The 18,121-nt window shown below is 39.2% G+C and overlaps 1 protein-coding gene across 1 annotated transcript in view; it reads left to right on the plus strand.

Moving 5' to 3' along the window:
- The window catches only part of LOC136886789 (alpha-tocopherol transfer protein-like), a 52,655-nt gene that overhangs the window by 22,843 nt on the left and 11,691 nt on the right, over nt 1-18,121 (plus strand). The window contains exons 2-4 of the mRNA XM_067159595.2: nt 12,145-12,304; nt 16,736-16,985; nt 17,744-17,854. Coding sequence (XP_067015696.2) covers nt 12,145-12,304; nt 16,736-16,985; nt 17,744-17,854 — 521 coding nt within the window. The remainder of the gene's footprint in view (nt 1-12,144; nt 12,305-16,735; nt 16,986-17,743; nt 17,855-18,121) is intronic.

Below are 18,121 nucleotides of genomic sequence, written 5' to 3' on the forward strand. Positions count from 1 at the left end.
GTAAAACGTGTCATGTTAAGATATACATTTTGATAACTGAACCAAATTTTGGCTGGCTTACTTCGCTCAAGAGCGCAAGGATGGGGTGAAGGTGTTTACGGATACATTAGGAGGCCAATTTTAGGCTTAAATGCTCTTAACGGTTAAGGAACGAGTCATGAAACCAGCAACAGAGAAGATACGCTAATAGCATCGCGCTATGTCATAGCTGACGAACACAAAGTGCAGTTGCCAGGCAACGACGAGGAACAATTACATTTCTAGCCGCAAGAAAGTAATTACGTCTGGATTCCCTAGATTCCTTCCATCTCCATCTTCATCATCTTTTTATACAATGGTTAAAATAGTATCTAACTGAGGAGAAATAACGAGTAGAAGCGGTTGATTTATCTCCCAGCTGTTGGGACAAATGAATTTCACTGTAGAGGAAGATACATTATCTCCCATCGCTCAGTCGACCCTGCAGCTATTATACAACAGTCAGTGAATCACAAATAAATATATATATAGCTTCCTCCTCACGGAACATTTCACTCTACATCGGAATTTGTGTATTAATGTTTTTTTTGGAATAATCATATGTCTCTAAAAGTAGTTCACAGTAACACATTCGAAAATATGAACACTGTTCACAGAATATCGATCAGTAGGGCCTACATAAAATCTTTGAATGCATGAACAACCAATTCTAGATATTAAAAATGAAATTTATGGCCTCAAAATAAACTGCGTGGTTTTTCGTTATTTATTTATTTCTTCTTCTTTTCATTTCGGCCAGCCGAGGACCAAGTTAATTCGTTTCAGCTACGTTTCTTCTCGTATTTCTCCTTGTCAAATATTCTTTCATTCTCATACTTTGCAAACTTCTAGGCTCTTCTGTCCATGATGATTTTTTTCTGGGCCTAGTTCTGTCCTGAAAACCTGTGCAAGCCTGAATATTTGATTTAACAATCACTCTATTGTACATCTCTCGTTCCTGTATTCCCATTGCTCTAAATCTCCTTGTACCTGTCATCCAGCATACTCTGGTTCTCTTGTTCACCTTCCCCAGTCCATTCTCACGATGCGTCAGGAGAACACGATCCTTTTCCGTATGACATTTATTTATTTTGAACTTTTTTAGTTCTCGAATCACGTGGTCCTGGTGAGAGTTCCATACCCTGGAACCATACTCTAATTATGGCCTTATCAGAGACTTATAAGCCTCTCCTTTACATCCTTACTACAGCCCCTAAGTACCAGATCTGCAACATTTCTTTAAAAACCCATATATATGGTTACCTTAGTTATTTCCTTATATTAACACTTGGGTAGTTACAGTGATCTAATGAGGTACTATCACCCCCATCAACACAGCAATTAAAACTGAGATGGGTTTTTCCTTCTGGTGAAACTTACAAGCTGACTTTTCACCTGTTTTAGCACAATACTACTGCCTTCTGTCCATCTCACAACACTGTCGCGGTCTTTTTGCATTCACTCACAATCCTGTAACCTATCTACTACGCTCTACAGTATAACATCATCCGCATGAACCATTATCTGTGATTTTTACTAGTATCATATATATATATATATATATAAAACCGAAGGACCAATGCTACTTCCTTGTGGGACACCACTTTCTAATCGTTACAGGGTTAGATAATGATTTACCTACTCAAATTCTCAGAGATTTTTTTAATTTAGCCCCCCCCCCCTTTTAATCACTCTTTAATATAGTTCAGACACCCTCATTTTCGTCAGTACTCTCCGGTGATCTACCCTTTTAAAAACCTTGGGTAGGTCAATAGCATTTCAGTCCATTTGAACAAGGGCACAATTCTTTTAATTTACAGTTCATGCCATATACTGACTGTTTCTTAAATTTCTGATTCCTTACAACAGATTCTGCATGACAATATCAGTATCAAATAACACTGCAACAGTACGTGAAACAAGGGTTCTCATGTGGTAATGGTTAGTAATAAAATGCAAGCATTACTATTCTTGTGTAGTGGAAGGAAAGATATCTACTTAACCTCGCTACAAATTATGATGGACTGGTCAGTTTATGTTCGTCCATGGAATTTTGTAAAACTATCCTCAGTTTCTTACAAAAATTCGTTCATGCTTACACTGCATACTTCTTTTACAACCACCGTCTCCTTATTCCAAAATGTAGATGAGATCACTGTGGTTTGTTCCTTCGTTCCTTGCTCATGCTGATGATTTCATAATAACGTGCCTCGAGCCTCTACTCTTAAAATAGCTGGACACTGCCATGTTTACTAATAACGTTTGGAGGCCGTGGAAGTCATACTTCAACTGAATTCCTGTTTACTTGCTTCTGCCTATGGAGTGTTCGATTTTATCAAATCTCCGTTCTCTGATTAGTTCGATAATGTCCAGACATGCCACATAACTGATCGGAAATATTACTGGAATGCCATGAACAATAATGTGAATCATCCAGCAGAAAATATGGGATATGATGAATAACCTTCGAATTCTTGATTCTTGGTTTCTGTCTTGCCCGTTACAGATTGCTCGAGCATGACATCTAACTCTTCAGGAAAAGGAAGCAAGTTTGTGGTAAGACTTCTTCATCGGTCAATGTGGGGACACATCATGTAAAGTTCCATTCAGTATACGTCTTGATTGCAAGATAAGCCAAGAAGAGCACGTGTGTAGCTGCTGAAGACGTTCATGCCGCGTTTACATTATGCCAGTTGATAAGTCAGTTGTCAGAAGGCTACGTGTGAACACTTCGATCCAGTTGTCTAGACAATTGTCCTCACAGTTACCCAGGCAATCGCTTGCCTCCAGGAGTAGGCTGAGTACAACCAACTGAACTAAGCTGCGCCCCCCCACCGCCGGGAGCTCAGTATTGTCGCGACAATTGGCCAGTAGCTGTATATTTATTTTGTGCCAGTTCGCTTGTGTCGACCGAGAGGTGCAGCCGTCTATGTGGCCTCGTTAATGCAAATACTTTAAGTTTTAAATTACTTGTAAGCTTTTCGCGTAATTTTGGCTCCAAAGTCGGGCGACGACACTAACATGAAATTCGTTGAGCTGTATAGCGATGTTGGTGGGAACAGCACGAAGACATGTACAAAGGCAAAAGTGCTCGTCAAACGGCACTTTCTAAGATTATCGATAAAATTTACATTCAATGATTCGGTGTGACTGAGGTCAAAACTTTGCATGACTCTTATGACAGTCGCCCAGGTAACAGATTCCCTAGCTGTTGTTTTCCTAGCCCTTTCTTAAATGGTTTTAAAGAAATTGGAAATTTATTTAATATCTCCCTTGGTAAGTTTTTCCAATCCCTAACTCCCCTTCCTATAAACGAATATTTGCCCCAATTTGTCATGTTGAACTCCAACATTATCTTCATATTGTTATCTTTCCTTCTTGTAAAAACACCACTCAGACCACCACTCAAAATTAGTATTCGTCTACTCTTGTCACCTCTCCGCTATCAGCTCGGAACATACCACTTAGTCGAGCAACTCGTCTCCTTTCTCACAAGTCTTCCCAGCCCAAACTTTGCAACATTTTTGTAACGCTACTCTTTTGTCGGAAATCACCCAGAACAAACCGAGCTGCTTTTCTGTGGATTTCTTCCAGTTCTTGAATCAAGTAATCCTGGTAAGGGTCCCTACACTCGAACCATACTCGTTGGGGTCTTACCAGAGATTTGTATGCCCTCTGCTTTACATCCTTACTACAACTCCTAAAGACTGTCATACCATTACCAACGTAATTCCTCACGGGATACTACAGACGCTGCACAATCAGCCATTTCTCGTCATCTACTGTCATGGCAATAACTTTCTCGCGGTAATAACAGGACAGCTGTCGCCAAGTGGCAACGTGTAAAGTATGCATTTACGACCGTCAGGCTTTAAGTTTCCCCAAGAATAGTGGGCAGTTTTCAAGATATATTCCAAGTAGTAATATAATAAAGGAATTTATACATCTATCGGTATACCTCCTATGTCCGACTCGTTGGCTGAATGGTCAGCGTACTGGCCTTCGGTTCAGAGGGCCCCGGGTTCGATTTCCGGCCGGGTCGGGGATTTTAATCGCTTTTGATTAATTCTTCTGGCTCGGGGACAGGGTGTATGTGTCCGTCCCAACACTCTCCTCAACATATTCAGACAACATACTACACTACCAACCACCACAGAAACACGCAATAGTGCTTACATCCCTCCATAGAGGGTTGGCGTCAGGAAGGGCATCCGGCCGTAAAACAGGGCCAAATCCCCATGTGCGACGCAGTTCGCACCCGCGACCCCACAGGTGTGGGAAAAGCGGCAGGAAAAGAAGAAGAAGATCGGTATATCTCCTACCTTGAAACCTAGTGGCATTAGCCATCCTTACGGTGTGATTTAAATACCTTTAAACAAGGTTAGATCTCTCCAGTGGGATGTCACGTGTGTACACTTCAGCGCCACCTCCTAACGCTTGCAAATCTGTTAGGTCTGGCTCTGACAGACCAAACGCAGGATAGTGACTAACAACTACACCTCGCAGTACAGACGATAGGTACATAGTGTAAAGGGTACAAAAATCTTGTGTTAGACGTTGATAGACAATTGCCTGGACTTACAGAAGGCCGCTGTTCAACGCAGTTCCTGACGAATTGATACCTACGAGGAAAATGCAACCAGCGTTACGGGCACGCTCCATTGGGTGAACGTCTCTACGCTTCATGTGATCAAACTTGATTTATAAGTTTTAATTACTTTAAAATAAATTACAATAAGGACCGATTTGTTAATTCAGAAAGAAATTAGGGAGACAATCAGGTGTTTAATGGAGGTACGGAAGAACAATTCGGAACTCGCAATTAAGATCATAGACACAAATTGAAGAAGAACGTGGTAGTCTACCTTGTATATCTGGCCTCCAAATCCTCCGCTTCGACTCCCCACCATATGCAGCTGTTGTCGTTTTTCTGGAACACAGTACATTTGTTTTACTATTTTTGATCGAACAAATTAACATTTGTTTTCTTCTATAACACAAGTTGGTTTTCTAAATACAAATAAATATTTTTACTAAAATAACACTTGCCTATTTAAAATACAAATACACAATTGATTAACTAAAAAACAAATTGATTTTTCTAAACTAACAATCGACTACTTTAAATGCAAACAAATTCTTTCTAAAACAAAAGTTGGTCTACGAAAAGGAAAGTAATTATTTTTCTAAAATACAAATTATTCTTAAAAAATCTTCGCTAGAACTTTTTCTTCTCAAACAAAGCTAAATTTTTTGTTCGAACACAAAAATTGTTCTTCTAAAACACATATAAGTTGTCTCTTCTGAAATACAAATTATTTTTGTAAAATACGCTTTGTACTTCTAAAAAAGGGATTTTAACAAATTACATTTTTTTGTAAAACACGGAGTGGTATTTACAACTTGTTCTCTAAATAATTTACTTTCTGCTAAATCAAATCTGAAATAGACATAAATTGATTTTTACTAATAAATGAATTATACTTCTAAAGCAAATTATTTATATTGTAAAAGAGAAATCATTCCTTCTATTCCAAATGACACAGGAAATATTTAAAAAGTTGCTTTTCTCCAAGACACACATTCCTTTTTTTCAACAAAGTATTTTGAAGTACAAAAGTATTCTACAATATCTTCTATATGGCTTTAGTCAAGTGAAAGATTTTTGGAATAACAATTAACGTATTCTGTCCTACATTTTCAGGAAGTTAAAACATTACCTACGTAACCAAATCCACAAAACACTTTCTGATTCTTGTTATTTTGATAAAGTTATAGGCAATCCAATAAAATGCTAAATATCCCAAAAGTACACTAAGGCCTTTTATTCTAAATCATAATTAAGTAAGTTTTGCTCCAAAAGTTGAACGTAGTGCTTTTGTCTCGCACAGAGGTAAACTGGTTTTGCTTAGAAACACAAAATGTTCGTTTAAATCTCCGCAATAACAAGCAGTTATTCCCTGTATGCCCCACCCACATTGGTTCTTCAGGTGCATGTCTATGACAGACGGTAGTTTCGATATTAAATGAAGTTCCTTTTAAACAGGTAGTCATAAAGTTGACTGTTTCTCGTACAAATGAATGACTGTATACCAGGTGCAGTATTCCCTCGACTTTATTGTTTGGCTTATCCGAGCGCAAGACTGACTTCCAAGCCAGAGTTATGAGTTCCATTCCCGCTGTGTTATTCTCTCTCACACAACATATTGTAGGAACATAGCATGTTTGCATTCTTTTGTAGGCTAGACTGAAGCACAGTTGAATAACTTCAATGGTGTACTGATTACAGTCAAGCGGTCCGTACACGTTTACCAACGAACAAAGCAACATTCGTTAGTGCGAGGGATTCCAACGACTCGGAAGATGGTGGTAGCTGTGATTACTGTTTTATTACGGAGTAAAACTAAGTAACAATCCTCTCTTAAACTAAATGAAAACGAAAATACAAACAGAGATAAAATGCACTGGGTGGTCGTGCGCAATCCCAGTATTTTCTTACCGGTTTCAGACATCCAAACGAGGTTTTCAGAAAATGAAAGTTTCGCCTCCATAGCATAAAAGTTGGTACTATTAACTGCCGACCTCGGAGGTCCGATTTCGATTCCCGGCACTGCCAGGAATTCAAGAACGGTACGAGTGCTGTTGTGTGTTTAAAATGGCATACGCAGCTCACGAGTTTACTTTGCTAAACGAAAGTATGTAAGAGGGTGAATAATTCGCTGCATAGTAATTATTCACAATAAAAGAATTCAGTCATGGAGTCATTCATCAATTCTTTCAGTCATTCATTCATTCATGAGACTCTCTGCCAAGTTCGTGGTTATCCGTAACTGAGAGAGGAGATTTTTAACAGAATTTCAGTACATTCATCCATTCATCCACTCAATCATTCACGCATTCATTCATTTAACAGATCTTCTTATTATTATTTTTATTGATTATTGGTGGGTGGTACAATCTTCAATATATTTTAAACTTTTATATTGTTTCTTCTTCTTTTTCTTCTTACTAATCCTTCTCTTCACATATCAATTGAAGGCGATATCTCGGTACATTTTACACATTTATATATTTTTAAAGTGAGGTGCCTAATATCAAATACGGACATGAGCCACCCATATCAAAATTGAGTTAAGAATATAAAATTATAGTATTTTTAATGCTCTCTCTGAATTAGTGGCCCATGTCTTTCATAAACGAATATTTGTACTTAATTTTTAACAAAGAAATATGCAGTTTCTTTCATAATCGGACACCTCCAAAGAGAGTTTCTATAAAAAACGGACATGACCGTTTGAGCCAGATTGCTACAAGTGACATCAAACTGGCATGGCGACCATTTGTTTACATTCTCTTGTCGGTGCGTGCTTGGAAGTTTAGTGCTCATGTTTTTTCAGTGTTTTACTTATAACATAAGTATTTGGGAAAATATTTTCGTTTAATATGAAAGGCAATGTTTCGAAGTGTCCACCATAAGTTGAATTGCAAGTAAAGGGAGCTTACTTTAGGTACATTTTTAATACCAGCTTAAATTTCGGGTTTTCTTCTCCATGCACAGATGAGTGCACTACATGCTTGGAACTAGAGCAATGTATTCAGTTTGGAAAGTATGAAGAGGAAAGAACAACCTTAACTTTGAAGAGAACTATCCGCAAAAAACAAGCAGAGAATTTTTATCGACAACTTAAGAAAAAAGAAGAGGACTCTCTTTTAATGTCCTATGATTGCCAAAAGAACCTTGTTTCTCCAAAATTAAGTGATCAGTCGGCTTATTATTCCAGAGAACTTTACTGTTACAAACTGTCTGTTGTAACAGGCACATCTCAAAGCAAGCTGCGCCCTGACAATGTGTCTGTTTATAAGTGGCTGGAGAATGAGGAAAAGAAATGAGAACTGCTATTTCCAGTTATTGGAAACTCATATTTGCTGTCAGATAGGACTTTTGGACTCATTGAGAAAGATCTGGAGAAGATGACGACCACAATAAGTTCAGATAAATATCATGTTAGTTGTTAACAAAGTATAAGGTAAAACTTATTTCTTTCATTTTTTCATTACATTTCTTTTAAAACAGAAGTTTACTATCATGCCATCCCGCAACTTTTTTCAAAATATTGGGATAGTTTGTTTCAAAAGTGGACAAAAGTCAATCTTAGTTTCAAAAATGTACATCGTCATATTTGAACGTGTTTTATATTGCTTAGAATGAAATTATTAAGTGTCGACAATGGTTTACTTGTTCACAGGGCTGGCAATGTGGCACACAAAAAGTTTCACACTCGTATCAGGAGGTTAACATAGAGAAAGAAAAATGTGGCTCTACTGAAAAATTAACAAAATGGCTTTTGTCCGTGTTTGATACTAGGCACCTCAAATATATATACTATTCATTATTCCTATATTTTTTAATGTACTCTAGGTGAAGTCTCCATGGCTCAGGCGTCAGCGCGTCGGCCTCGCACCGCTGGGTTCAGTGGTTCAAATCCCGGTCACTCCGTGTGAGATTTGTGCCGGACAAAGCGGAGGTGGGAGAGGATTTTCTCCGGATACTGCGATTTTCCCTGGCATCTTTCATTCCAGAAATACTCTCCATTATCATTTCATTTCATCTATCAGTCTTTAATAATTGCCCCAGAGAAGTGCGACAGGCTTCGGCAGCCGGCACAATTCCTATCCTCGCCGCAGGATGGGGGCTTCATTCATTCCATCCCTGACCCGGTCAATGACTGGAAGAAAGGTAGTAGGTTTTCATTTCTTCTAGGTACGATGTACATTATACAGATGATATTATTCTTCTACGTGCTATTACTTTTATTCATAGTATTACTGTTATTGTTGTTAATATTGATTTCATATTATTGTCATTAGTAGTTATTAACAGTGTTCTAGGCTAAGTCTGGTTAAGTGTAAGAAAGGGAGTACATTCCTAACTTTGCCAGAATAAATACTTACATCATCATTATAGACCGTTATGTTTTTCGGCGTTCAGCCTGCAGGCCTCTATGAATTTACAAATCGTCGCCACAATCCTCTATTTGCAACTAGTGCTGTGGCCTCATTATTTCTATACCTCATATTTCTAAGTCGTTATAAACTGAGTCTAGCCATCGTTGTCTTGGTCTCCCTCTAGTTCTCTTAACTTCCATAACAGAGTGCATTAGTGTCCTAGGTAACCTATCCTCGTCCATTCACCTCTCATGACCCCACCACCGAAGCCGAACAGTTTCATCGGTCGGGTTCATTCATAACTTACCATTTTTCTCCTCATTCCCAGTACCATTGTTCCCACCTCTTTCTACCAGCAATCATTCTCGCTAATATCATGTCTGTTACCTCTAACTTATGAATAAGATATCCTGAGTCCACCCAGATTTCGCTCCCTTAAAGGAAAGCTGGTCCGAAAAGAGACTGATATATAGTCCGGAATAAATAAAAAAATATTAATATTAATTTTCGGAGGTTTTAGTGGACCGATGAGATGTAAGAAGGTGCCGGGGTGACTGGGTGGGCAGGGAAAAAATCAGAGAATAAATTAAAGCATTACATTCTAAAATGTTATGTCTTTCCTTTTTTTTCTGATTTTAAAATTTGATAGATAGTCTGAATAAGCAACAACAAAACTGTTCAAGAGATCGTAAGCTCGTTTAATAAGGTTGGATTATAAGTCAAAAATCGGGTACAATAGGTAAAATTATCGGCAAAATAATTTACAAAGTACACTATTTCAAGGAGCATATTCGCTCCAAGCACTTACATTCTAGAAGACTGAGCTCTAAAATTTTACGCAAAAGTAAGCACTAATACAACTTAGAGAGCGTAGAATAAGATGCATGCTTTCCCTGGTCTGTTTAACAAAATTATAATTTATTAATTAATATACTTTTTAAAAACTACAATGTACAAATTGGGTGGAAGTTGTTAATAAGTTTAATCATAATGTTTCATGTAGTATTAGATAAAAAGTACTAAGGAAAAGAATACGTGTATAGAAAAAACTATGGATTACTATAAATGATTATTCCTTCCCCAGTGGACCGAAACTGGGAGATGAGAGCATTCCACTCTATACTATTCGTAACACTTGTACATACGGAGAAATTGAACCAAATATGCTTCTTCAAAAGGAAGTAAGTATTTCTTTCCGGCAGTAGTTGAAAGTTCTTGAAAATAGGAATTCTAGGATACCGTATTTGCAATGGAACGTACAGGAACAGGAGCTGCGGTGGGATAAAACACAGGGTGAGGAAGAAGAAGAAGTGGACAACCTACCTTGCGACCAGGGAAGCGTACACTAAAAGAAACATATCAACAGACTACAAGGAAACAGCCAGGAACTCACCCGAGACGATGACACTAGGAAGACATGGGGCAGAGCAACTGGAGAAAGAAGTATGGTAAAATTCTGCAGAGAAAGATTCTTGGAACAAAAAGAGAAGGTGAAAGATCGGAATAACGATTAAGGGACGAACTGTACTGAAACACGAGGACGATCTCCGAAGAAATAAATAAGGATGGAGAAGGATAGTAAGGGAGACAACCGGTAGGACAAGAGGAATGACGGGAACTAAGAGGGTTGTCTGTACCGAGGAAGGACCAAGGTGGAACGGACAGAGAACTGGATAAATAAATATACACTAGAGCTCAATGAGAGAGAAAGGTACGGGCACAGGACAGAGAAGCACCAGTGGGGCAGACAAGTGAAGAAGATACTGGAAATATCTGCTGAAGAACGGGAAAGAAGGAGAGAGGATGAAGGGTTTCTGGAAGGAGAAGAAGAAAATGCAAACCATAAACGAGCTGCCCGTGGTCCTACAGAGGCCTTAAGGAAAGAAGAATAAGAAGAATATTTCGCAAAAAAGCCAAGGTAATGTGTAATTGTAATGGAGTTGGTTCGTCCTGAAATGTGAGGCACGAGTACCAGCTAGTGCTGCGATGCACTGCGAGTGTTTTCTATAAAGGAAAGAAACTGTCACATAATCCGCATATCTCACAGATTGTCTTATGTCTGATAAAGCTAGTAAGTAAGATTTGGTGCTAGTGAACTTCGGTGGAAGTTCATATTTTAGTGTAGTGTTGCAGTTCACAATATCCCACGGGTATTGCTAAAGTCCGGATGTCAAGGCTGTAATAGGTTGGAATGCAAATATATTAAAGCAAATAATAAATATACTCTACCCGGACAACAGTTCTGCTATGAGATTTGCATAAACAGTAGGATCCCGGCCTATTAGAACCCCTAAAACTTCTGTTACTCTCGCTATACTACGGAAGAGCGGGTAGACGACAGTTCCGACCAGGAAAGTTTGTTTGCATTCTAACCTGTTACTGCCTGAACATCCGGACTCTAGTGATTGCATAGTAGAAATTGCAGAAGTAGTCTAGGATTTTACGTTACCCCTTTAAAATGTTTAATATTTTGATATTTGTTTTACGTCGCACCGACACAGATAGGTCTTACGGCGAAGATGAAATAGGCAGGGCCTGAGAGTGGGAAGGAAGCGGCCGTGGCCTTAATTAAGGTACAGCCCCAGCATTTGTCTGGTGTGAAAATGGAAAACCACGGAAAACCATCTTCAGGGCTCGACCTCACTATCTCCCGGATGCAGGCTCACAGCTGCGCGCCCCTAACCGCACGTCCAACTCACCCGGTCTTCTAGGAGTTTACACGTCCCCCCCCCCCGACCACCGGTGGTTCTTACATAGGTAGTATAAATTCCTACACACTGAAGATAGGTTTTATCAGAGCAAAATCACATGCACATTAAGCACAAAGATGTTGGAATACACCAGAATAACCGTCGCATTCATCACGTTGAGAGCTATTCACCTTCCACAGAATTGTGTTAAGTACACCCCGGATGTTTAGGCTGTAATAGGTTACAATACAAACATTCTAAAGCACATAACAAGTATACTCTACCCGGTCAACAATTTTGTGATGAGAGATTTGCATAAACAGTAGGATCCCGTCCTATAAGAACCCATAAAACGTATGCTACTCTCGCTACATTATGGAAGAGCGGGTAGACGACAGTTCCTACCAGATAAGTTAGTTTGCTATTACTGCCCAAACATCCGGACTGTAATTATACGAAAGTAAATTGTAGTACGGCATTTTGTTTTCAGATGGCCGGAGACTGGAGCGAGTGCTCACCACGTGCAAGTTCAGCATCGTTAGAGCTCAGCAGTGTCTGGACCAGTACTTCTCTCTCAGGAACCTGCTGCCCGAGATTCTGAGAGACCGAGATCCGCTCGGTGAATCGCTACAGGCGGCCATCGATGTTCTGTGAGTCACGAACTTGCGCTTTAGCACCAGAGCCTACCCAAACACTTTCAACACGTGAACTCGTCCCATAAACATCTAAATTAAGTAAATGCCTAATCATAATACACCTTTCATAAGAATAACAACCTTCATTTAACGTAAAACTGTAGTACTTGAGGTATTCTTGGTCGAATTTGTGATTCTTTCACGGAGTCGCCATTGTCTTCGGAAATCTGAGGTTTGGATGATTAAGACAGGGCCCACTTCGAGGACGTCCGTGTAAATTGGACCGATAAAATTCTTGGTATTTGCAAGTTTGGTCTTTGGTAACCCCCTGTCTGAGGCAACGTCAACAAGACAGGAGTCGTAATGCTGTATCTCGTCAATGTTAAAACAGCAGAATAAATGAACCTTTATCTCAGCAGCCATTGAATGTAGAAAGATGATTTTTTAATATGATGTTAACTCATGTCTTTTGAATACATAGATCTAGAATAGTTTTAATGTATATGCTATGAAAAAAGTTATGATTATTTTAAATATTCCCAATTTTAAAAATTTTCTGCAGATATTTTATTATAAAAATGAACTTTTCAATAAATGTCAACCAAAGTAGATCCATACTACCACAACAGTACCACAAATATTTGGCAAACATTTCACCAAAATTCACCCAGTAATTTCTGAGAAAAGGGAACATTTGTTTCGGAAAAGGTTATTTCGAGTAAATTGCATTTAAAAGTAGAAGTTTGGGAAAAGCTCACCTACTGCAGTTTTAAAAACCTCCGCCAAAACAACACTACATCTTACGATTGCAGCTCAAACAGGGTGACCAACTTGCTCTTCAAGGGACGCCAAAACCACAGCCTTCTAGAGTGAATAGTCCCTGAGATGCGTGTAAATCAGTGATACATTGAACACAACGTGTCCTGAAATAGAAGTGCACCAATAATTTAAATAAATTATTTAAAATAGTAAATGTTCGAATATTTTAATGAAACAAATGCCACATTAAACAGAATGATTCACACGTTACTGCAATGTAAAAAGTGAAAATGTAAAAATTTGCCGATGTGGACCTTGACTACTCCCCTTAAAGTTGAAAGGGGAAGAGCAAAACATTCTTAATACTCTCAGTTCTTGTAAGCTTGTACGGTGTCAGATACGTGTACTGTGAACTAGTTATTTCAGTAGGAAGGGTGTTAAGCTTTCATTCATAAATTTTTAGGTATTACTCAAATTATTTAGTTTTTCATTAAATCTTTGCATATCGCGTACTGTAATTTGGACTCTCGGAGAGTGTGAAATTTGGACTGCTGAAACAATTCTAATAATTACGTTTCTTCGTACTTTTATTGGTGATTCTAAAAGAACTTGTTTTATAATTTGAGTCCGGCCCCGCGCTGTAGTAAGAGCGTGCCTGCCTCTCAGCCGCAGGCCCCAGGTTGCATTCCGGGCGAGGTTAGGGATTTTTACCTAGATCTCAAGGCTGGTTCGTGGACCACTCAGCCTACGAGATTACAGTTTGAGAAGGTATCTGACGGTGAAACGTCCAGACTAGAAAGCCAAAGATAACGGCCCAGAGGATTCGTCGTGCTGACCACACGACAGCTCGTAATCTGCAGGCTTTTGAGCTGAGCAACGGTCAAGAAACTGTTCACTACAGATACAATAAAAATGAAAAACTGTTTGCAGTTCATGTGGCATGTATTATGATGAGTCTTAGTCCGGATTATTAGGTGCTGATAGGTTAGAATGCAAACTTACTTAAGCCAGTAACAAGTATACCCTACACTGTACAACGGTTATGCTATGAGATTTCCATATATATTAGGGGTACAGCCTATGGAACTCCTTGAATTTATGCTACTCTTCCTACATTGTGGTACAACGGGTTGCATCACACTTCCTACAAACCAAATTACTTTGCATTCTAACTTATTTCCACGTAATAAACCGAGGTCTAATGATGACTATTGGACTCAGTGCAATAGTTGTAAAACGTGGGCTCATGAAAACTCCGCCAAATTACAGGATGAATTACTTTTATCATTGTCCTACCTTCCACAAGTCATGACCACATTTCGATAGTGTCGTATTTTATTGCTTAGGATTTCATAATACTTACATCAAATAACTTACAAGTGTTTATATTTAACAGTCCAAATACACGATCACAGGTCGGAGTTACATGCTATCGGAGCACATTACACGGTGACAAATTTTGGAATAAATATAATTTTTAAAAAATCCTAAAGATAATATTAACATTTATTTACCTCAAATATTTGATACATTGTACTAATTATCGTGTACGTAATTGGAGAAATTTTCATTATGGTCAATAAAGTTATGAACGTTTAAAATTAAGTGGTGAAAACTACACGGAGCTTCCCCACAAGAAAGACTTGGAGGGGTGTGATTGTTCTTATTGGAGTTGGAGATATTGGGGGAATACTTTCGAGTATAGAACACTCTAATAAGAGGGTAAGGGTAGGTGAAACATTTCACTTAATGGTAGTGTTTGCTCAGATAACCTAACATAAATTGTAACTATACAGTACAGATCTACATATAAATTCGTGGTTCAGTGTACACGATATAATGATGACAAACTGACAATTGTAACGATTAAAACTACTACCCATCTCCTTCCATATTTTTTTTTTTTTTGCTAGTTGCTTTCCGTCGCACCGACACAGATAGATCTTATACTGACGATGGGACAGGAAAGGCCTAGGAATGGGAAGGAAGCGGTCATGGCCTTAATTAATGTACAGCCCCAGCATCTTCAGGGTTGGAACCCACTATCTCCCGGATGCGAGCTCCTAACCGCATGGCCAACTCGCCCGGTTTCATTCCATTAAACAGAGCATTCTAAAATCAGGTATGTGCACTGCCACACGTTATTCTGAGTAAGTGACAAAACCTGATCTGTAAATCCGTTACTCAGTACGGAGCTGGTCCTTCAAGTGTTCCGAAACCTTTTTTTTTTTTTTTTGCTAGGGCGTTTACGTCGCTCCGACACAGATATGTCTTATGGCGACGATGGGATGGGAAAGGCCTAGGAGTTGGAAGGAAGCGGCCGTGGCCTTAATTAAGGTACAGCCCCAGCATTTTCCTGGTGTGAAAATGGGAAACCACGGAAAACCATCTTCAGGGCTGCCGATAGTGGGATTCGAACCTACTATCTCCCGGATGCATGCTCACAGCCGCGCGCCTCTACGCGCACGGCCAACTCGCGCGGTCCGAAACCATTTGGTCTAATTCAATTCCTAAATCAGTCTAGCTTCCTCCCAAATTACCCGCGTATGAGTCATTTGAACACCTTTGTTAAGGCCAATATTTTATCAATTTTCAATCAAAAAGTTCTTCATTTTTTAATTTACCCCAACTTGAAAATGGGTGTAATGTGTATGGTATGAAAATTAAGCTTCCGAGACTAAAGTGATGTCAGTAGGTAAGCAATCTCAGACAATTGAATATCAGATTGGAGATACAAAGCTGAACAGGTAGGTAATTTCAAGTATTTAGGATGTGCGTTCCCCCAGGATGGTAATACAGTAAGTGAGATTCAATCAAGGTGCAGTAAAGCTAATGCAGTGAGCTCGCAGTTCCCATCAACAGTATTCTGTAAGAAGGAAGTCAGCTCCCGGACGGAACTGTCTTTACGTCGGTCTGTTTACAAACCAACATTGCTTTACGGGAATGAAAGGTGGGTAGACTCAGGATATCTTTTTCACAAGTTAGAAGTAACAGACACGAAAGTAGCCAGAATGATCGCTCATAAAAACAGCTGGGAACAATGGCAGGAGGATACACAGAAGTAGGAGACAAAGGATGGGTCAGGGATTAACTCGATTGATGAAGCTCCAGTGGTGATTTCATGTGAGGCTGGTGGTGGAGGTTAGGTTACCTAAGATGGAAATGGACTATTATGGAAGGTAAGAGAACTGGAGGGAGACCAAGACGACGATGATTAAATTCAGTTTCTAAAGATTTAAGGATCAGAGGTCTAGAACCAAACGACGCCACAGAGCTAGTTAAAATAGAGGATTGTGGCGGTGTTTAGTTGAGTTTCTCCTGTATACTGAGAAATCTGGGCAAGATACATCAAAATAATGTAACTCGTCTGTGTGGGACATCTATATCCAAGCTACACCAGGCGGGAGGTGGTAAGTGACATTCGATTGCTAATGACATACCATAACTGGGTGGCCATCATATGCATCACGTTGTCTTACGCATTCATCCTCATAGTTTAAAATGATGTAAACTTTATTAACGTACGTAGTTGGTCTTCAGTTTTCATCCAACACGTTTTGAGCTATAACATATTTTTGCCTTACATGAAAATGTCTTAACCACTTTTCTCCGGCAACTACTGATCGCTATTTGGATAACACTTCACGTCACACTTTTGAGTAATGAATGTATGCCGTCATATTTCAGAACGTTCGTGCCACTACCCCGACTGACTCCTGACGGCTACAGGGTGTCGGTGTTCAAGATGGCACCAGTACCCGCCAATACCGTGGAACCCTTGCAGTTGTGTAAAGCCGCGCTCATGATCAGCGAGATCCGGCTGGCGGAAGACACGTCCCTGGGAGACATTCTCCTCCTTGACATGGAGGGGCTGAGCATAGCGCACCTGGTCAGGTTCACGGTACCCATCATGAGGAAGCTGGAACTGTGCGCCACAGTGAGTAAATAATTTTCTTCGCCATTGGAGACCGAAAATTTACACGTAATAGGTTAGAATCCAAACTTTCTAAAGCCAATAACAAGTGTACTCTACCCGGATAACAATGCTGCTATGAGATCTGCATACACAGTGGGGTCCCGGCCTATTAAAACCCTCAAAATGTATGTTACCCTCGCTACATTACGGAACAGCGGGTGGATGATAGTTCCTCCCAAGTAAGGTGGTTTGCATCCTAACCTATTACTGCCTTAAGCATTCGAACTTCATTTATTTCATCTATCATCTCGGAAATGTAAAGTTGTTGCTAAAGCTTAATATAGTTTTAATTATTAATCTTCAATTTTATGATTGAGCATGTGTAGAGCATTTAATAAATGATGTCTGTAAATTGTTAGAATTTCTCAAATGTTCAGTTTTATCTCTTTTATATGTGTCTGTAAAATGGCGAGATAATTCTGCATATTTATTAGAATACTAGATACTCAACGTATGTTCAATGAAAAAATAGAAAATTAATATTTAAAAACAATGTTAGGCTTTAGTCACTGCGTTGCATTATTTATAGAGCAAACTTTATGTAGTAGAAAAAATTAATACACAAATTTAACAAAAGAAGTTAAATACTATAGCTTTTAAAATGTAACCATTATTTAATGAACTGCAATAAATGTACGTGAAGTTTGCAGAATTCTCTGTAAGCAGATTATACTTAGTTTCGGTGATAAATAATTTAAGGTTTCTCTATTTCTTCGCAGAGTGCATTCAATGTCCGAGTGAGCGCCATGCACTTTGTGAACGCACCCAATTTCGTCGACAAGCTGCTGGCCGTGGTGCGGACAGTTCTGAAGCCGAAAGTCGCCGCCAGGGTGAGTTATTGTGTCTTCTGGTATTGATAGTGCTGGTGATTTTAGGAGCGGAATACCTAGATAACTATCCCTCTTTTCACGTGACCACGTCTCACTATGAAGCAGTGGCAACCCAAATACAAGCTGACAGCTAAGAAACCAAACCGTGCAGCCAATCGCTCGAGAGACATGACACTGAAGACAGTTTATAACTTTTCTCTCTCCATGTTTAACCGTTTATCCTCATCTTAGCGATATGTTGCATCTGGCTATATTTCTCATACCGGA

Source organism: Anabrus simplex, chromosome X (assembly GCF_040414725.1).
Source record: "Anabrus simplex isolate iqAnaSimp1 chromosome X, ASM4041472v1, whole genome shotgun sequence".
Classification (NCBI taxonomy): Eukaryota; Metazoa; Arthropoda; class Insecta; order Orthoptera; family Tettigoniidae; genus Anabrus; species Anabrus simplex.